Source organism: Alligator sinensis, unplaced genomic scaffold (genome assembly GCF_000455745.1).
Source record: "Alligator sinensis unplaced genomic scaffold, ASM45574v1 scaffold10_1, whole genome shotgun sequence".
Classification (NCBI taxonomy): Eukaryota; Metazoa; Chordata; order Crocodylia; family Alligatoridae; genus Alligator; species Alligator sinensis.
In genome coordinates, this window is record NW_005842169.1 from 93,760 (window position 1) to 115,948 (window position 22,189).

Genomic DNA, 22,189 nt, shown 5'->3' on the forward strand with positions numbered 1-22,189 from the left:
GCCCCACGGCCGGGGGTGCGCCTGCCTGTGGCAGCTCCCCACTTGCCTCCACCACGCTCCCACCACTGATAACACCACTGCCTGTGGGAGCTCGCTGTGCCCCCCCTAGCCTCCACTGGCACATGGCATTCATGCTCTGACCTATGCATACTTTATTAATTTAAGTCAATGGGACCATGTTTGGGCATAGGGCTCTGCCTGAGACTTCTGGCAGGCACTGAGACAGCTGCATGAACCAGCCATGCCAAACATGCTTGGCAGGTTGCACAGTTCTGGGAATGGGGCATAACTCCAATCATATGACTACCAGTTGCCAGCAAGTAGAGCCCTGCATCCTTCTGCAGCTGCAACCTACTGCAGAGGTGGAAACAGCAGCTGGGGGCCTGGAAGCTCTCAACTCCCTAGTGTTGCTTCCACAGGTTCCTGGGAAGTTAAAAAAGTAGCTGTGCAGCTGGAAGCCCTGGCTGAATGACCAACTTCTTTTTTAAGTTCCTTGGGCACTGTATTCTGTCAGGCCAGGCCTTTCTTGGTCTGTTATCTGGTACCATGTAAACCAGTACAGCCTGTTCCATAGTTGGGTTGCTGGCAACTAAACTTGCACCCCCACCTGGGCTAGCCTGGGTGAGGAGGGTGTCTGGATACCCAGCGGGACTAAAAACATGACATGTCAAATAAGCCAACAACTATCCAAACCTAGAGTGGAGATGGGCACCACCAGGTCACTTTGCCCAAAGAATCCCAAATGATGCACAGCATCTAAGATGCCCCAACAGTCACAGCAGTCTCGGGACTGACTTAACTTGATCTGGGTGCCATAAACTGGACAGCAGGGAGAAGCATTGGGTTCATGGTGCCGCTAGGAATAGGGGCGGGGAATCTCCTCCATCCCCTTTTGCATGCACCAGATTAAAGAAACACCTGGCACGAACAGCAGGGGATGGAGCAACTGCTCCATCCTCAGCTTCTTGCATTGGGCACCTCTTTAAATGGGTGCATGTAGCTGGGAATTTTGGGGGGTTGCAGGGCAAAGCTCTTGAAGATGCAAGGTCCCAGGAAGCCCACATCCTATGCTAGCTGGAGTGGGAAAAACCCACTCCAGCTAAATTAAATACTAATTAATTACATTTCCTCTAGAGATCTTCTAAGTTTATGACTGCCTTTCTAATACTTGCATTTAGAAGTTAATTATGCCTACCTAAGATAAATCTTGAAATATTAAGTAAGAATACAATCTTGCTTCTTTGTAATCAATGTGAGCTTTGCCTTTGGGTTCAACAAAAGCTACTGGAAGAAAACCAGGTCCCCTCAAACATAGACCAGACAGCAGGAGCGGCCATGATCCCAGAAAGGGGCCCATCAACAGATGGAACAGATGGGTCAGGAGAGGGGAGAGAGCCTGAAAACCCCTAAACTTAAACAAGAGAAATGAGAAAGCTACAGGTCCAACTCCCCCAGCACATTTTTGCTCATGGGGATCCTTATAGCTTCAGTGAATGTGAGAAGCCTGCTTAGGAAGGAGAAATGGGACAACACTGAAATGGCCCTCAGGCAACTGTAGGTAGACATCCTCTGTGGTCACCATTTCAAGCCATGGTGACCACACAGCTTTTCACTGCTCTGTATGTTTGTGTATACTCCAGATACACCCCCCCCCCCCCCCCCACAAAGACCCTTGTGCCAATTAGCCCCCACTCAGAACTGGAACTGGGTGTTTTTGCCAGAAGCCCTGGGATGCTCCAAAAATGTATATGCAGATGAGGCAAAGGGCAACCTGGTCCAGCCTCACCTCATGGAGGGTGGGGCTATACTAATCATATGTGCCGGGCTCAAGGGGTGACAGAGAGGTTCCGGGCGAATCATTTCAGGCCCCATTTGGTGATGTTTTCCAGCCATTTAAGGCTGGTAAAGCACAGGAATCAGTGGAAATGGGAAAGAAAGGTGCAGCTCAGCTGTGGGAGTGAAGAAGTTGAAATGTATTTATGTAGTGGTTCACCATGACTTGAAAAAGAGTTGGTGCAGTGGAGGACAGCATGCTATGGGCATTACCATATATCTTATTTAAAAGGATTATGCTAACCTATCCTTGTCATATACATTAGTATGCTTACCCCATGTGGACAATATGTTTTACAGTCATGCTCAGTGCTGGCTATATTTAATCAGCTTTGTAGTTGGTTTCCATTACTGGGCACATGCTGCCTTTGGCAGCAGTTTAAAGATAGACAATCTGCTTAATGAGGTTTCTTTATATGTGATTATAAGATAAGTGGCTTTTGCCCCATGCTAACTGAGGAGAGAAAATCTCATCTTCTATTTGAGTAAATATGATATATTTAATGCACTAGGAAGAGGAATACTATAATACAGCCCATAAGGAGGAATCTGTACCCCCAAAAACTATGTTCAGCTATGGTACTCTAAAAGGAACAGCAGAGCGGAATAACTGAATGGACACTGGAGTTGTGACACAAAAACCAGTAAGTCTGTGCACATCTGTGGGTTCCTGGAAAAAAAAGTTAACTTTTAAGGTGGGTATGTAGCAAGCTTACAGACTGCAGTAATGACACAACCTGTCTTGAAAATGTCCCAAAATCCCATAGAATGGTACACTTACCAATGCAGCGGGAGCCATCTGTAGATGAGACATAGCCACGTGGACAGATACAGAAATAACTTCCAACAGTGTTAGAACACTCGCCACCTTCGCAAATTCCTGGAATGATGCTGCATTCATCAATATCTGTTCAAAGAGGAAATCAATTGATCAATCAACTAAATATTTGTATATAAGGGTTTAAGAGATTTTTTTTCTAAAGAAAGGCATTACACTCAGTTAGTATAAAGTTCAGATTTAATAATGCATTGCAATTGTCCAAAACTGTCAGCAATGGAACACTTGTGGCTGCGGAGCACTTACAGCCGGTCTGTTTAAAACAGGTGGATCATACACAATGTTGACTTTCCTGTATGTTCCAGTCCTCTACCATGCTAAACCCTAAAGCAGAGTAAAGCAGTCTAGAAGCTACTCTTATACTTAACATTTTTATTGAGGCACGGACGCCAAGTAAGGAGATGTCCATGCCACTTGTTGCAGTGCAAATGCCCAAAATATGTGGCTGCAACAAAGCGGGTATTAATTTGTGCTGCTATTTAGTGATGGATGTCTATTTTCTTTGTGCCAAGAGAGCTTAGGGAGGCCAGAGCTGCCCACACTCACCAACCTCCCTACAGAGTAGCTCAGGGGCTTGAGGAGCCCAGCCCTGCACACCAAAAAATTCTCACTCAGGATCAGGCCCCTCAAACCTCTGGAGTGCCTGTGCAGCTTTTCCACAGCTTTCCTCCTCTACATGAGGAAAGCCGGGTTTTCCCATTTGCAGAAATGCTAGCAGAGTTGCATCACCAACAGGCAAGACAACAGGTGATATGTTTCGCCCAAAGAAGTGGACACATCCCAGCACAGCTGATCAGTTTTATCTGGTGATACCAAATGCATTTGGGGATGCCAGAGGTACTACACAACAACTGAATATAGGTGAAATGCAGTTTCTTACAGACCATGCTCCTACTCTGGGTTATATAGGGAAAGGTGATGTGGGGACTTCTCTCCCATGCTGCAAGAATTCTTAGCTACATGGATCTGATCCAGTTGCTTTCCAGCCCTTTTGCCATGCTCAGGCAACACAGAAATTTGGATAATTTTCTTTAGAAGCATGAACTCGTCTTGCATTCTTTCATATAAACAGTATTTATTCAAATGGTCATTTCCACTTAAATCAATCATCTCACCTCAATACTGAAACAATTTTGCATGGAACTGAGACATGAACATGAACTGAGACAACCAGTTCTCAGAATCAAGTTCTGACCAAAGCCTGCACGCAGGTGTGCACTGATTACCAAAAATTAGCACATAAGCCCAGAACATGGCCTCAGATGGTGTACATGCAGTGAGGAGGAATAAGAGAAAGAGTAATGGAATGCTAGGTTGAGAGAAGCACAAAATAGGCTGGCATGGAAGAAATGGGAAAAGTAATAAAAAACAGTATGCAATCGTTAAAGTAATTCACATGCACATAGGACCTGTTTCAAACATCAGATGTTTCTTAACCGTTGAGTACTTGACTTTGCTACCTTAATGTTCTTTTAAATATAGAGTTATTTTTGTACGTAATTCCAGCCATATTTTTTATGTTGACCTCTGTATGTTAGAGCTCTGCGGAACTCTCTTAATACCACCTGCAGTCAACTTAAAAGTTGCAAGTTTCAGTTTTTGTATTAAACTTGAAAAGTTGCCCGGTTTTAACCTGGGATGCATTCTAAGCAAGCTTGGGCCAAGTTTCCAACCAACTTGGGCTGACTTATGTTTTCCACTTAAAACCACATGAAACTGTGGGGTTTGTATGGTTTAAACCCAAAGTCAGGCAAAGCTTGATGATTTTGGCTCAGTGTGCTTTTATGCACTTGGGTTCTAAGTGAATTTAAGAATGTTGTACTCCATAAAAAAGTAAAAAAAAAACATTTCTGAATCCTGATCATCCTTCTCGTGGTAAAATATGCAGAAGGTTGCTCTAAGGAAAGGAATCTGAGAAGCACCTTGCAGAGGTCCCACATAAAATTTGGGAATGGCTCTGATTTTGACCTCCTGCCTTGAAAGGTCAAAAGAGTCCATCCCAAATCTGGTAGATCTCCAGATCTCCCTTCAGAACAAGACCATATGTTTTTGCACAGAGTCAAACTTATACAGAAACTGCTGACTAAAATGATGAAGGAGAAGAAGAAGGAGCAGCAGCAGAATATAGTCTAACAGGGATATAGTTGAAAAACGTTTACCAAATGGAAAGAAAAAATAATCTGAATTGAAAGACTCATTAAATTGCAAGAGAAAAGAAGTATGAAAATAATCCACTGAAAATTCTAAAAAGATGCCACATAATTTCTTAAACTCTTAGATACCATATACCATGACTTGGTACCTTCTTTTATTTTATTAAACTATAACTTAATTGGCAGTCTTTAACTGGTATCTTAAACACATACACAGTGCCTATACTTTTTAGGGACCTGGACAGTTCAAAAGAAAGTTCCATTTTTTCAGATTAAGCATTCTAAGAGTTAATACTTTCACCTGGAACTTCACAGGTAACCACTGAAGAAGTTTCAGTTCCTAAATGATAGTACAAAACTAAACCAAGTAATTTCGCAAGGAAGTTTCTGAAATCTTGTATGAATCTATTATATTAAAAAACAATATATGATGTGGTGAACTGGTTACCACATGATTAATCCAGTGAAATGAAACCATGTGTATAAATCAAAACAGAACTGGAACCTGTTGCATGCCTCATAGAGATTTTTCATGCAGTGTAACTCTAACATAACTGGTAACTGATTTAAACAAGAGTGATATTTTCTCCACACACACAAAATTAAAAAATATATATTTAAAAAAATATTACAAGGAAAGGCAAGAAACAGCTGAAAAAATTGTGCAAAGATAATTTTAAGAGAGTTGTATTTATTTACTTATTTTGAACAGAGGCCTTCTCGCATCAGCAATTTCAGCTAAGAAGATCCATAACACTCTTACCTGTTCTAACCCTCACTTCAGGGTTCAACTCCACTGGCAACGTAATTTGGAAATTACATTACAGTTGTCCCTCTTTGTTACTGTGCTTGTTTTACTGAGAGATGCCCGACTAGGATGGTGTGCTTAGCACCAGTCACGGACCCTCATTTCACTCTTTAGCCTACCAAGGCTCTTTGCCTTGTCCCTGAAACTTTTATAGCTTACATTTTTATTATTGAGTAAGAAGGAAAGAGAGTTGTGTCTAAATGGAATGTAAATAGAAATATACTACCAAAAAACAGATGTTTGTTCAAACTTTCAAGTTTCTTATTTACTCTCTATATTATATTCCATTATGTGCTATTGTAATGGACACTACTTTCTATTTAAAAAACAAAACACAAAATCAGCACTTGGATGACAAATGTAGGTTCCAACACGCTATGTGATTTTGTACTCTTTGTTGCACTTTAACTACATTTTAAGAAATCAGATTTCTTCCAAGTAACATAATGTAGGGTAGAATCTGAAGGATTCCGAAGGTCATAAAGGCTAGACCCATCTGCTGTACTACTCTTCTGCACACAGACCACACTGGCCATGTATACACATTTGATTTCTATTGGGAGAGTTGCTGCTTTCCCAGGGCAAACCATGAGTACCTAGATGTTCAAGATTTTTTTTGCAGACCAAAAATGGTTGTTTTGGAAGGAGAATAACCTTGGAACAATTAGAGTTAAGTCATTCCTGGAGGAGTGTTTCCTGGGACAGTGAATGCCTATACATGTACTCTTCTAAGAAAAGTCACAGAACATTCTTCCAGCATCCCAGGGTGCTCTGCTCAAGCATCACCTCCCCCACCCCTGGAGACAATGTATTATTTATGCGGGACATAATTGTTCCAGTTGAGCAATGAACAGAACATCCCCCCATCATAATCCCACATTGTGCCTCAGGAAGATGCAAGCTGACCTGAGCAGTCTGAGTTAGCCAATCATGGCTGCCCTGTGCACTTCTATCATCTGTCTCCAGGTAGACTGAGGAAGCCTGGAGGCATGGTGAGATGTGTACACAGGGACCCTCTGGCTGCACAGAGTCAGGACTGCAAGCTCTCTGTTCTTCAGGGGCTCAGCATTCAAACGTCTGTTCAGGCATTTCTAGATAAGTTTTTCTACCAAGAGAACAAACTCTAGAGAGTTGTCCTTGATCATCTGAATATGTGTACACAGCCAGTGAAGTAACTCTGCCACTGTGGAGCAAACTGAGTAAAGGCTGGACATACCAGAGCAAAAGGAAGTAGAGGGCTGGCACAAGGTTGCAGGCGGCACACTATCTTATACTATCCTTCACCGCTCCCCTTGATTTGTTGCAACAGAGACCCTTCCTATGGGTTCTACCAGAATCAGGTCAATAAATACTTTCTGTCTTTTTCTTGCCACTAGTTTCTAAGGAACACCTATTTTGTTTCCAAACCTTGCATATTGACCTACACATAAAAAAAAAAATCCTCCATTAGTACTGACTGGAAAATCTGAGATTTTACCTCAGAAAGAGCTACATTTAGGCTGGATGGCTAAAGAAATTCTCTTATTCTCTCTTCCCCTCTCTTAAAAAAGAGTGTAAATTAATACTCTTTGGGGAAATACTCCTAAGATCATTAAAGAGGACATCACCATAAGCATAAAACATGCTTACTGGTCTGAGTGGCTGCACTTCTGATGTTACACCTCAGATGATAAAACTGGGCACACTCAGTGAGAACTGGTTCTAAATGTGTGGAATAAACATCCCAGCTGTAGGTATTAACAGGATAGCTGCCTGCCAAAGAAAACAGCCTGGCTACTTGTCAGCCAGAATTCATGGTTTTTACAGTAAACCTTACAGTGAGCAGGATATGATGAATAACTTGGCAAATATAGCAAAAAAGGGGTCTCAGAAACTTTAAAGTTCTGGAATATTTTAAGCTTTACTGTAGTCTAAAGTAATATTAAGTTTGAATTTAACCAATGCACTGTAATGAACTAGAATGTTATAAAAGGAAACAAAAATAGAAAAGAATCTATTTCTTAAAAGGCAGTTTCCATCTTGGCATTGGGTTTCGACTAAAAAAGTTAGTTTGTAGTCCTAAAGTATAAGCGCTCCAGAAATACACCACTGAAAGTGGGAGCACTGGAATCATTTTGCCCTGTAAAGTTTCCTGCCCGGATAAACTACAGCATTTCATCAAGGGACCTGCCATATTTGCAACTTAATTTTCTCGTGTTCCTTCAAGGGAACTGCCATATTTGCAACTTAATTTTCTCGTGTCCCAGTAAGAAAATTCAGCCCATCACCTATGAATCAGAAAATATAATGAAAGCTTTCTTCCTTGTTCTACCTTCATGTAAGGACTAGGCAAAATGTAGCTCTGAAGAAATGCATAGTAGTCCTCAGGACCCAGAGATGTAACTTCTGTGAGTACTGAGAGATGAATAAACTCCCCAAACTATTACTACTACTATACTTTAAAAAAAACTAGAAATCTTTGAAATTCTATTTATTTTGATCATAGTAAAATGCTTGAAGACCAATATATCACAAAATTGCTTCAGAAACTGTGAACATTCTATTTGTAAAAAGAAGCCCCTTCTTGCAGAGACCTAGCGTACACACTGCATGGGTGTGGCAAGGCTCCGAGCAAGCCAGAAAGCTGAAACGGGTTTCTATAGATGTAGGAGAAACCTACAAACTACATCTACATATCAATTGAGCTAAGTGTCATTAAAGAAAATAAAAGAACTAAAATATCCACTTCAAAGCAAAGCCTATAAGAAACAAGAAAAGCCAAGGTGCATTGAAAACATGACTGTAAATATATTATGGTGAACACATTCCCACTATGATTAAAACCTATTTCCCAAAGCAAACTTCCCATATCTGTCTAAAGTTTATGCTAAATCAGTCTACTGCACCTAAACTGTTACTCACTTATTGTCCGTAGTGACCATTAAAACTCTCTAAATTCATATTTGCATTTATTACGGTATATTTCTTTTTATATTTCATCTGTCTCATCTTTACCCTGGCATTCTGTATTTTATATTTTATATCCTTTAACTTTTAACAAATGTATTTTTCTTTAAAGTCATACCTTGTATTACTAGAACTATTATTGTAAGAATGCATTGGAATTGTAATCACCGGAGTTGCACTGTTGCATTGGGGCTGGTTTCCTGAATGAATGGGAACAAATATGAGTGAGTGAGTGATTAAGTAATAGGCAGAGCCAGCTGCAGTTACAAGTTAACAAGTGGCAATTAACAGCTCTGAGCCACAGACTGACAGAAAAAAGGTATCCAGTTTGAGTTAATCAACGCTGGAGACTGATTCCTGGAACGGAGCACCCACCCTATTGACTATTCCTGTAACCCATGACAATACAGCCATTAAGTCAATCAAGTCAAAGGTGAACTCCCAAAACTGCACCATCAGGCAGAACCCCAGTGACTGACTGACAGCTGTCATGCACTACTTAAGACCCACATGGGACAGCGACCTGCGGACTGGGCAGCCAAGATGATGCTGGGGAAATCACAGAAGTCTGCCAGAGAAGGGATAAAAGTCAGTGAAGCATGTCCCTCAGCGGCGCCCTTTCATCCAGCACCCAACCTACTGAGACAGAAGGACAAAGCTGGTGACCCCCTTCTGAAGAAGATGCCACCTCAGAGAAGCCTCACAGCAGAACTGTAGGGCCTTGGATAGGTATAAGCACTACTATTGCAGCAATTGTGTGTGTATGTGGGTATAAGTGTTAAGGTGGCCAGTACCCCTCATAACTCAGTTTGCATTTATGATTTTATTGGTCATTTCACATCCCATACAATAAATTAGAATTTATTATGATCCGGTGAGTTGGTCTTTTGTAGCCAGCATATTAATCCGGGCCACAGAAAAACTTGTAAATAAAGAAATATTAGAACTGGGTTGCACAAATATTATGGACCAGATTCATCAGATAAGTGCCTTCATAAGGAAATCAGACATGGATACATGTGGATACAAACACAGACACAAAGGGGTGTTCTATGCAGTCTGCCGTTGTGTAAGTTCTGCATTGTTTATTGAGGAAAAGTTCCCATGTTACTCTAATACGAGTTCAGTTTCAGGAATAAATGCAAACTCTGTCCCCCCTCCTCCCCTCAATATTTCCTGTAAGCAGAATTTAGACTATTCCTGAAATTTTTCTAAAAAAGAAGAATGAAGTAAATACCAGCAAAACAATAAATATATTTAATGTGCACCACAGTTCAAGGCAATATCTATTAAGATACAGAAAACATGACCTGAACTCTTCTAGGGATCACAGTCAAAAGAAAATTTAACCCCTGCCCCACTCACCTCTCCCAAAATAAAATACATCTGGATTTTTAAGGCCAACGGATACAGCAGAGAATCTAAAAAAATATTAGGTGAAAAGCTATACTCAGTTTTTACCACTCCCTTAGGCAAAACTCCAGTTTTCAGTGTATAAGCTATAAGTTTTGCCCCTTTGCAACCACCAAGTAATGTTTGTGTCACAACCCAAAGTTGTGATTTTTGTTTTTGTGTGTCCTTTGGCACCACTGAATTATTTTTCCCGCTAAATTGCAGCTTCTTTGCATGGTGGAGTTTTCTGCTGCAGAGGAAAGCCCCAGTGCAAGGGAGAATTTCCCGCCAATTTGAAGTTTTCTTTGCAGGGTGCATTTCTTTGTTGCAGCACAGAAATGCTCGTTGCAAAGAGTTCCCGCCATTTGTATGCTAATTCGAGCCCCATTATTGGCCAGTTCTAAATTATTCACACGTGGCGGCTAGTAATTGGCTTGCTAGCCGTATAAGAGGCTTGGGTGGTTTCCGCCCAAGTTGGAGAACTCCGAGGAGAACCCCCACAAGGGAGGACTCCACGAACACCAGGAGGAGGAGACTTCATGCTGTGTGAAGATCTCTAAGTGCTGCGGAGCCTATCGAACCCAGCGCATTTTAAGCAGGCAACAGAGGTCTGATCAGCCTCTAGCCTCTCCCCGTCACCGATAGATTCCTAGACGTATCCCTCCCTGCGCGCAAAAAGAGGACCCACGGAGCCTAGCAAACTTCGTGTGAGTCTATTCAGCTGGAACAACTGACATAGTTGTTCAGACGACCGGACTACCTCAGAGCACAAGTTCCACGGAGCCTAGCAAACTTCGTGAGAGTTTATTCAGAGCTCTTTTGTACGAGTACTTTCTTCGGTTGACACGACGGGCTCGCGTGTTTAGAGCCTTCAGCTGGATTGGGCTAGAGTTCGCGAGTTTAGAACTCTTGCCCGCCTCTCTTCTTTCCTGTCTGTAACCGCAACTCAAGCAAGTTTTCCTGCCTGCACCGTGACCATCTTCGGTGTAAGTAAAATAATCTTTAAATCAACCACTACACCTCTGTGACTAATTCTAGCCCGTGCGTTCCTTGCCGCCCCGCGGTCCCTTCTGACCCCGCGTGCCCAGGCTGCTGGCCACAGTCCGTGTGCACAAAGACAGGTCTGCATATCGCTCCCAGCTCGCACATGGCGACATGGACAGGATCGGGAGGCGGCCCGCACAGTTTGATCTGGCTTTACACACTGAGGGAGTGGAAGGGAAGGGAGCGGGTAGAATATGCAGTAGTGAGATCAGTTCTGTATAATATTTTAAATAAAAAGCAACATTAAAACAATGGAGCCTCTATTAACTGGATCCTCCTTCTGAACACATATTCTCAGACATTGCCTCAACTCCTGATATCCTTCCCAGAGGCCCTATCCTGCAAACACTTAACTCATAACTTTATTCATAACTTCATGTGTAATCATTTGTATGACTGGACCTTCTATTTTACTCTATCAAACCCTCATTGAAGACAAAGAGATTTTAACTAAAAATAGACTGGGTAAAACCTGAGGTCTGGGTTGTCACCATGAAATTTTTTGCATGGGAGGGAACAGCAATGAATGGATTTCATATCCCAATGTATCCTTGGCTCCATCTCCTAGCTATATGCTGCTGGGTACAATAGGAACATCACCCCCACACCACCACACATTCACCCTAGAGCAGGGGTTCCCAACCTCTTTATACTGCAGACAGTTAAATGAACTAATTTACATATTTAGATCTCCGTTACATATTTAGATCTAAGTTACATATTTAAATATAATTTGCATATTTAATTTTTTTTAAAATTGTGGGGTGGGGGCGGGGTTGCGAGGAGTGGATCAGGTTAGGGCACCAGGGGAACCATGCAGGGCAGGGGGATACACAGGCAGTGGCCTGGGGAGACCTAGCTGGGGCTGCCCGGGAAGAAGGAATTCTGTTGCTTCGCCTAGGAGAGTACAGCAGAGCTGCCTTCCCATCCTCCGCCTCAGCCATTCCCCCACTCCCAGTCATGGGCAGGGCTAGGGGTTCCTTCCTGGCCTGGCACAGGCCCCGGTATCTGGTGCGTGGGCCGTTCCTCACTGGGTGTGGCCATGGCGGCGGGAGCATGATGGGGCTCACAGAACCGGCAGCCTCTCTCCTGGGGCTTCCCCATCTCTCAGCTTTAGCTCCACACATATGACTGCCAGCAGCAGAAGCTGCAGCCCAGCAGCCAACCTGTTGCAGCCCAGTACCAGGCCGCAGCCTGGTGGTTGGGAACCCCTGCCCTAGAGCATGGGTAGGTATCATTTTTGGCCAGAGTGCTGAAAAAAACAACAATGTCTACCTTGTAAGGCGCTGGAGTGCCAGCATGCCAGGAAAACAAAAATGGGGTGGGGGATACATGGCAGGACAACTGCATATTAATATAGTTAATAATAATAAATGGGGTTTTTTCCACAGTAAATACTGTGGAAAATTATTATTTCTAATACTTCTAAACCTGGTGACAATAAATAAAACTTCATATACTACCTTTGTTGTTTTGTATTCTTTTTTGTTAAGCATGTTGTGATGAAAGACACAAAAAAAGAGAAAGAGAGAAAGAACAGAAAAAGAGGAGAGAAAAAAGAGAGGAAAAGAGAAAAAAAAAGCCAAAGAGAAAAGAAAGAAAAAAAGGAAAAAAAGGAGAGAGAGAGAGAACCAGACATACACACAGACACTGACCCACATGCACACAAACACAAAGAACCAGATACCCACATGCAAACACACCCACAGAATAGACATATGCACACACACGTACACACAGAACCACACATGTGTGCACACGCAGACACACAGAACCAGACATACAGGCACACACATAGACATACACACACACACACATGCACACAGAACCAGATGCACACACACACACACTGCTGGGCCACAAGGCAAAGTCAAACCTGATGATGTCCTGGGCCCGCTGCAACCCCTGCACTTCCCCAGGGAGCCACCCCCAGGCTGCAGCATGGGCCACTGAGGCCTCAGCCCAGAGCCTGCCCATCACCCAGCAGCAGAGAAGGTGCTAGGGGCAGCTTGGGAGGGCCAAAATTTGCCTTAGTCCCCCAAAACCACCCCTCTCAGCACTGCTGCTGTCTGCCTGGTTGGCCCCTCACTGCTGAGCCTGCAAAGACACCGTGCTCCTGGCAGGGGTGGTGCCAGCCTCTTCTCAGTGTGGGGGCTGGGCCAGAGCTGGGCGCGGAGCAGGTGGGAACGGGACAGGCGGGTGATTATAAGAGTATATCAGTGCCTGCATCAGTTCTTTGTGGGGCCTGACAGGAACTGGTAATGGGATATCTTGTATGGCACCACAGGAACAAGTCTCCTTGTCTAACCTAACTGTTTGTATATATGTAGTAGACAATTCCAAGTAAATGTCTTAGTAGAAACATGGTTCATTATATTTATATCCAATAAATTAAGGTGTGTAATGTTTTGTTATGCACAATATATTTTAGGGAGTTGGGTGCCAAAAGTATATGCTTCAAATTTTGCTTCAGTCATCTATTTGGAAATTGCAAAATACATTACCATAGTTACTCAAATTCAAGATGACCCTGAATTTACGATGATCCCCCAATAATTAGATTCTATACATGGAAATTCTATAAATTTCCTATAATTTTGCTCTTTCCGTTACGGTTGTCAGAACTGCCAACAGCTACAGACTCTGGATATGGCATGCTGTTAGAGGCTCTATGGCATACAGTCTATGCTATAAATGTTGTCAGGAACAGAATTTGCTTCAATCTGAAACAGATACTGTATCATAATGGTAGCACATGTTATCTTTGTCCTAGGTGGTATCTTTTTTAATTTAAAAGTACATTCTTTACTTCGGTCTCTGCAGCTTTTTCTTGGGAAAAGTTCACAATGACCATCCTCATGGGAGTTTTTGCCTGACTGAAGAAAAAAGTCAGGCTTCTGTTCCTTTCCATCTTATCATGCACTCTTAGCCCATCCAAAAAAATCACACTTACTTAACTCTACATAGCAAATGTGCAAAGAATGCATCGGCATCTAATTCTTGGTTTATAACGCATTGTCTCTTACAATAACAATAAATGTACCCTTTTGTGAAGAAAATAAAACAAGTCCATTTCTAACTAATAAATAATGATAAACAAAAATTCAGTATAAAAGGCAAAAGCAGTTCCTCATAATGGAATTCAGAAACTCCATTAGAATAAATGCTAAACAAAATGTTAAAATTTCCAAAAGGAATTAATGCTCCCTGAATTAACCGAGATTACTCATGGGAACAGCAGATTAAATAAAAACCTTGCAGTCAGCATTTCAAAATAATGAAGCCAAGTTACTGTAAACAAAACATACATTTCTAACATATGCACTGCTTACACAATATCTGTACAAAACATAAATATGTATAGTAATTACAGCTGTCTTTACTCTGCATTTTGGTTAATGAGCTGAAGATTATGATCTGTTCCAGTGTTCCCAAATTCTCTTTCTAAAGATAACAAAGTTTCACTTTTGGAAATATTCAACACTTCTGTTTATTATTTATCCTAAAGTTAGTTTATTTTCAGCAACAGAATTGGAAAACAAATATTTTGAATTTTGAGAGGGTTTTTCTGAGGTATATTGATGCTGGGCTTGAACTTCGGTGAAACATATATTTTACTGCTAGGATTTTTCACAAACATAAATAATTCGATTTCTAGTAATGTTTTCCATATAATAAAAATGCATAGAAATAAACAACAGTAAAAAACTATGCCATGTAATTAAAGCAAACAGAAGAAAAAAGATGGCTGTAAGAAGCTTAATTCAAATCACTAATAGCTAAATTTGCATTCTTTATTTTTCAACCCACTATTGATTAGGGATGCAATTTATTGTAGGTAGCATTAAGACCTGTAACTATATAAACCTGTCCATGTACCAGGTTTATAAATCATCTTGGAATAGTCTTCTGTTGGTTTTTAAACTAACTAGTAATTGGAGCCAGGTAGTTGTGTAGAGCAAGGTCAGGCAATTATGTAAGCCCATGGGCCACATAGGCAGTTGCTGGGGAGCTGCTGTGGCTGGTGAGCATCCCTGCAACAGCCCGGAGCCTGTGCGCCCCGCAGCTCCTCCTTGCCACAGCGCACAGCCCCACCCCGACCCCGGCCTACCCCATGCCTACTCCAGACTCACCCCGGCTAGAGCAGACCAGCTGGAACCGGCACATACAGCCCTAACTCTGGCCTGCCCTGTGCCTGCTCCGTACTGCCCGCCCACACTGAGCAGCTGCAGCAGCCAGGCAGAAGCTCCTCCTTGCTGCAGCCGCCCAGAGCTCATGCTGGTGAGGGCTTTTACTGCCCCGTACTGGGCAGACCCTGACTAGGGAGGCTGGGGCCAGGCCAGGCTGGTGCATTCCTCTCCCTGCTCCCCTGCCTCTCACAGGCCAATCAGAGCCCTGCTAGCCAAAAACCTGCAAATCTTGAACTGATTCCACCTCAGGCATTTTGAACTTCTGTACTTACCTCAGAAGTTCAATTAAGTTTCCATAAACTGGTGGTTCTCATTCCCATTCATACTATATCTTCAGTCACAACAGAAAAGAGTTCCAGGACCACCTAGACACAGTTTAGGGATTACCTATTTTCTAGCCATGAAGAGATATTGGGTGATTATCAGCTCCAAGTCCTCTAAACCAGTGACATTTTTTGAACACTTCCCTGAAAACTAGCATCCAGCAGACAAGATTGCTCACAGATTCTCACTGCCTTTTCCCTCAGAGTACCTGTTTTTTACTGTTGTGTGTGTGTTTGTGTGCACATTTGTGCATGCATGTGCATACATGCACATGAGCATTTGTGCTAACATACTATAAAGTTAATCATTATATAAGCTCTGAGATTAATTTTGCTCTCCTCACTCAGGTTGGTGAACAAATATATACAGATGAGTAAGGACATCAAAGCCAAAAGAATTAGCTAAAGGAGTTTGATTGGAATAGATGCTGACTATGTAACCAAAGCTCTTGTGTTAATGATGAGTTCTTACAGGAGTACTGAATACAAATAGTTGCATGAGCCAGGGTGCACCAATGACATGCACAACTTTTGATGGAAAAAGAACAGGGATAGCTTGCACAACCCTTCCATTGGTGAACCCTGGTTCACATGGCTAACCCAATTCAGTGGTACTGCTTGTGTAAGAATTCACCAACACAAGGGCCTTCCTAGCTGCTTAAATTTTCTAACACAGTTCCCACCCCTAGCACTGTCATCCAAATTCTGATAATGCACCCTATCAATAAAATAGGCAAGGTCTGGGGCAGACCCAGGATTTAGCAAAGTGGGGTGCAGGAGCAACAATCTGCACTGGAGGGGTGGTTGCAGCCCCAACACCCAGCTTCTCCACCCCTCAGTGCTTTTTATTTAAAGTCCCTGAAGCAAGTAAGAATCCCCCCATCCCCTGCATGCTCAGAGGCATGTCCCCTCTCCTCCATTTCATTTCCTCTAGTGCCTGTTGCTGCTTCTCCCACTGTTCCTGGGCAGGGGCAATTTTCAGATATACTCCTGCCCACTCCAGTTGGGTTATATGGAGCGCAGCAGGGACAACAGTGGCAGCAGCAGTCCTCTGACAGCTAAAGGACTGACCATGTGCTCCACTTGTGCCCCAGATTTCCAGCAAGCCCCCAGGAAATTACCCTTGCTCCATTTCTTCTGTGGAAAGATAAGGTTTAGCATGGAAGCAGGCTAAGTCTGCAGCTCCTGTTGCTTTTTCCTGGCTCATCTCCACTGATGCCTGCTACCTGGGAAAGAGGGCAATCAAGGCATACCCTGTCTCTTCTGATCTTGGAATACTTATTTTCCACCAAGAGAAGTGGGTAATATAGTTTCCCTCCCTCTCTCTCTCAGTGATAGTGTTTCTGACACCTTAGAAAAAAGCCAGGCCATAAGTAGGAAACTTCGCTGACTCTGCAGAAGGAATCTTGCCAGGGTTAGGCATTTTCCAAAGTGTCTGCAAAAACATCTATCTCCATTTTCTGTAAAGCATGGAAATAAATCACCTATTCAGGTCACAGTTTTCTTTCTTTCCCCAATGCCTGTGGAGGAACTTGGGGAATCTCCTCTATCACAGAAGCATAGAAAATTAGGGTTGGGAGGGACATCAGGAGTCCAACTCCCTGCTCAAAGCAGGACCATCCACAATTAGATCATCCCAGCCAAGGCTTTGTCTACCTGGGTCTTAAAAATTAATAAGGATGGAGATTCCACAACCTCTCCGGGTAACCTGTTCCAGTCCTTCACCATCCCCATAGCAAGAAAGTTTTTCCTAATATCCAACTTAAACTTCCCTTGCTGCAACTTGAGACCCTTGCTTCTTGTTCTATCATCTGCCACCACTGAGAACATTCTAGCTTCATCATCTTTGGAACCACTCCTCAGGTACTTAAAGGTTGCTATTAAATTCCCCTCAGTCTTCTCTTCTGCAGACTAAATAAGCTCAGTTCCCTCAGCCTCTCCCCATAAACCATGTCTCCCAGCCCCTCATCATTTTTGTTGCCCTCTGCTGGACTCTCTCCAATTTGCCTATAACCTTTTTGTAGTGGGGGGCCCAAAACTGGACGCAGTAATCCAGGTGTGGATGTGAAACACTAGTTTTATTCCTGCTTCCTAGAGAAAGAAGCAGGGAGGACATCTTCATTACTTCCTGACTCCAACTCGTCTTTCAGGCCATGAAGGCTCTTCCCAATCACACTATCCACTCTGCACCTACCACTGTTTTTTCCTCCTCCTAGTTTCTGCATGGCCCTGACTTTTTTCTGGGCACACTCTTCTTTTGCCTACAATTTAAGATGGCACTTGTCTACTGTTTCTCCTTCCAGTTGCTTCTGGTCTTTCCTGCATGCTGTGAAGGGCTCTTCTTCCCCCTTGGTATGTTATGGCTTCTCCCTGGATCTCAAAAGGGATGGAAGGCCATGTTGATATATGGCCCTATGGGAGTGAAGTGCTATGTGCATTCAAGGAGTGAAGTTGCATCTTCTGGAGTCCCTGAAAAACTCCTAGTATTCCTTGCCACTTGTATCAGCATATGGTCCATGGAGTTGCTCCTTTACACATTTGCCAAGCTCTTTGGTATTCCCAGATCATCTTCAAACCTCAGATACACAGACAGAGTGCCTACTGCTTCTCACCCATGTGTTAGGGCTTGGAGAAGAAAAGACATTACTAGCCCCAAGTTCAAACATGGCAGCAGTTCTTTATAATTGCAGTAAACATGTTATTGTGGGGCCTATAAAAATTGTGAGCTTCCCTCAAAACAATACATACTAGAGCACAAAAGAGGAGGTGAATCTGGCCATGAATACAATTGAGGAAAGTGATTATATACAAAACATAGTCCAGTGCACAGCAAAAACTGTGGAGAAAGAAGCAAAGGGAAAAAATGATTTAGTTATTACTTGTAACAATAAGACCAGAGTGTTGTTTTAACCATGACGGTCCAGGAAATGTACAAGGGGTCAGGAGTATTTTGTGATATCTTTTCTTGGACCAATTGCATAGTCAGGAAAGATGACAGATAAGTTTCCAGGAATAAACTGCCCTTCATCAGGTCAGCTGATGAAGTGCACTTTATGCCCAAAAGCCTCTTCAACATCTCTCCCAACTACAGAGTTGGCCCAATAAAAGATATTACAAAAAATTCCTTGCCTCTTGTAATAATAAATAATAATTAAGTAAAAAAAAATTAAAACATTTTGGAAACATCATTTCCAAATTGACGGTGTGGCATTAGTTTTGCACCTATATATCACTGTAAACAGACCAGGAGAAAAAGTGGACACAGCTGATTAACCATCTCTTCCTAACTGAACCAAACTCAGTATCAATCAGCCTGGCAGCTTCCTTAAATTGCCTTCAGGATAAAAACTAAGGACTAAACTAACAGCTTTGTCTCCTATTAAAATTGCATATTACTTGAAAGGAATATTATCTTTGCGTCTGAAGAAAATGTTGGCTGAATAAATAAAAGCTCCTGTTTTCTTGTTTCTTTTAAACACATGGCAATTTACTACTTTACACAAATAAATCTTTAAAATACATAATAATGCACATCAGAAGGAAAAATAAAGCAATCACTTCAAATGTAAATGAATTTCACTGATGCAAACATCTAACTCAAGCTACACTGACACTTTTCAGACAAATAGTTCATAAATTACTAGAACTGTGAAAATGGCACACGTCTACACCAAAGCAATATGCATTTAACAGTTTTTCATTAAATTACTTTGAAAGTATATGCAGTTTCTGTCTTTAGTTAATCTACACATTTATCATGTAAGCAAAGTCTATTAATAGAATGCTGACAGTGTTTGAGTCTCATCTGGATCAAGTGTAAACTAACCTGTTACACAAAGAGGATCTGCAGTCTCCTCCGGAGCTTTATTTAGCAAATCTTCATTTAACAAACTGTGTACAATAGTAATTTCTTAACCCCTTCATCAAATCAGCTATGTTTGTTTTTCATATTATGATCATCTGGTGATCCCTAAGAAGATTATTTTTAAACAAACCACTGAAGGCCCAGTCACTATAACATTCTGCTCTGTACATTCATTTTTTTTCTGTAATTTTTTTAACAAGGTAATTCTCTGTTTTATGCAACCTGATAAGCCAGAAGGCAAACTATCAAATGAAAAGTAAGGTATGAACATAACAACTATTTTTTTTTCATTATCACAGACATTCGATTATAACTCTCCAAAACACAAACACAAAATGATGCTTTACTAGTCAATGAAGACATTTAAGAGTGTTCTCTGACATGCTTACCATCACATTTCTGAGTTGCCTCATTCTGCTTGTGACCAGCAGGACATTTGCATTCATATGACCCAACTGTATTAATGCAGTTTCCTCCCTGGCAGACTCCTGGTATAGCCTGACACTCATCAACATCTACAAAGAGAAAAAAACAGTAGATTTATTGAAATCACATCAAATCTTATGCATTGCTAGAGTTACCAACATATAGTTATCTCCATGTCTGAGATTATCTTGAAAAATAACTTGTGTTATTTATATTACCGTAGTTCCTTGTCACATAATGAATTTGTGGACAAGTCTTTCTTGCAATGCCAACAGCAGTTTGACCCTGACCTTCACACAGGCTGTATTACTCTTTCAAGTGAATTATAAATCGTGATACATTAGTTTAAGGCATCAGTATTTAGGACCTCTCACTTATAGTGGTGTAGATAATGATTTAAATTAGCAGTGTTGTATTTGTATAAAACTGATATAAAACGTGCCCTCAAAATGCAAATCATCATACCTGGACATTTCACCTTAATATAAAGATTTTTATCACATATGACCCCTATCACCAGGATATTCAACTTCGTTAGACATGATTCCATTCTCACACCTCTATAAGTACACAATGGAATTACGCTAATATAGTTTGGTTTCAATAAGAGAAGACCAAAACTTCTAACTTGTAGGTTAGTGCACTGAGAACAAGACTAGTTTTATTTGGAGATTTTCAGAGACAGTCTGAATAAATAGTTATTTCAGACTGGCATTCATACTACATTCAAAAGCAACAAGAAAACCCATATGGCTTAAAGTAGCTAAAATGTGCTTGAGGTAAGGTTTGCATGGTGAACACCAAGGATTTCATGGGCAATGACTTCTTATTAATAACATCATCACATTATGGGACAAACTGTACTGAGGCAGTAAACAGGAAGAATTTCAGCCTTTCTAGTATGACCCTCTAGTTGTTATATTCATGCTTTTAGAAACAATACACAATTTTCACTCTTGTCTTGCAACTTGCCATGAGCAGATTTTTGGTATAATTTATTATGTATTATTTCAAAATCAAACTCTGTTTTTACTCTTATTACAACATGGGGAAGAAAAAAATATACATCTTAACAGTGAAGCAGGAAAACCAATATCATGCCTATATCTTTAGGTTATTAAAAGCTTGTTCACTGAAAAATGAGTCCAACTCAGGGTGAGGGCATATTTATACCCAGCATCAGTGTTGATCTAATAAGGATCACCTTGAGAGGCTGGACACCTTGAAGTCCGCTGGTCCAGACAGATTACACCCTAGAGTACTCAAGGAGCTGGCAGGTGTCATAGCCCAACCATTTGCAAAAATATTTGAAAACTCGTGGTGGTCAGGTGAAGTACCTGAAGACTGGAAGAAGACCAATGTGGTACCCATCTTCAAGAAAGGGCAACAAGTAGATCCCGGAAATTACAGGCCAAACAGCTAGACCTCAATCCCCAGTAAGATTCCGGAGAAAATTATCAAGGAGATCCTTCTGGATAAGAGAATAGGCCTTATGAAGAGAGGCTGAGAGCCATGGGACTCTTCAGCCTGGAAAAGTGCAGGCTTAGGAGGGACCTGGTGGTTGCTTATAAGTACATAAGGGGTGTACATCAGGACCTGAGAGAACAAGGACCAACGGTCATAAACTCGTCCAAGACCATTTTAGGCTGGATATGAGAAAACATTTCTTTACTGTCCGAGCCCCCAAGACCTGGAACAGACTCCCTCCAGAAGTGGTGCAGGCACCTACTCTGGACTCATTCAAGAAACACTTGGATGCTTATCTTGCTGGGATCCTTTGACCCTAACTGACTTCCTACCCCTGGGTCAGGGGGCTGGACTTGATGATCTTCAAGGTCCCTTCCAGCTCTAACATCTATGAAATCTATGAACTCTATATAACCTTTTGCTTCTTATAAATAAAAAAGAAAAAATACTCTACAGTATATACTCAGTATAGTACAAGTCAATAACTTTTCAAATACATTCATTAGTGTTTTACTTTTAAACCACAATAGTTTCACACACGTATTTTCCCTGTAGAAGAAAACATCCTCTATTCCTGTAGTTTACTATAAGACAGCCCCTGTGACAGAATTTGTAACTGCTACATCAAATGAGTAGTTAAAATAATACAAAGGATCTTAGCGATCTCTCTTAAAAAACCAATGCAGAGCCAACCATACAGAGGAACTCTTTGTATAAAGTGGGAAGGGAAAAGCAGGCTTTAAACTAATGCATGATACGTACTTTCAGTTACTGAGCCTTTCATTAACTTGGGCAACTCTCTTTTAAAAAGTTCAGTTAATTTACAACTACCAGAAATTTTAAGAGTTGTATGTTTATTTGAACAAATTTGAAGTGCTACCAAATGCTTTGCTCTGTCTTTATG

At 41.7% G+C, this 22,189-nt stretch overlaps 1 protein-coding gene across 1 annotated transcript in view; it reads right to left on the minus strand.

The window, feature by feature from the left end:
- The window catches only part of LOC102384441 (fibrillin-2-like), a 231,092-nt gene that overhangs the window by 88,802 nt on the left and 120,101 nt on the right, over positions 1-22,189 (minus strand). Inside the window, exons 6-7 of the mRNA XM_025206706.1 lie at positions 19,782-19,907; positions 2,615-2,740 (exon numbers count right to left, since the gene is read on the minus strand). Of these exons, the coding sequence (XP_025062491.1) occupies positions 2,615-2,740; positions 19,782-19,907 (252 nt within the window). The remainder of the gene's footprint in view (positions 1-2,614; positions 2,741-19,781; positions 19,908-22,189) is intronic.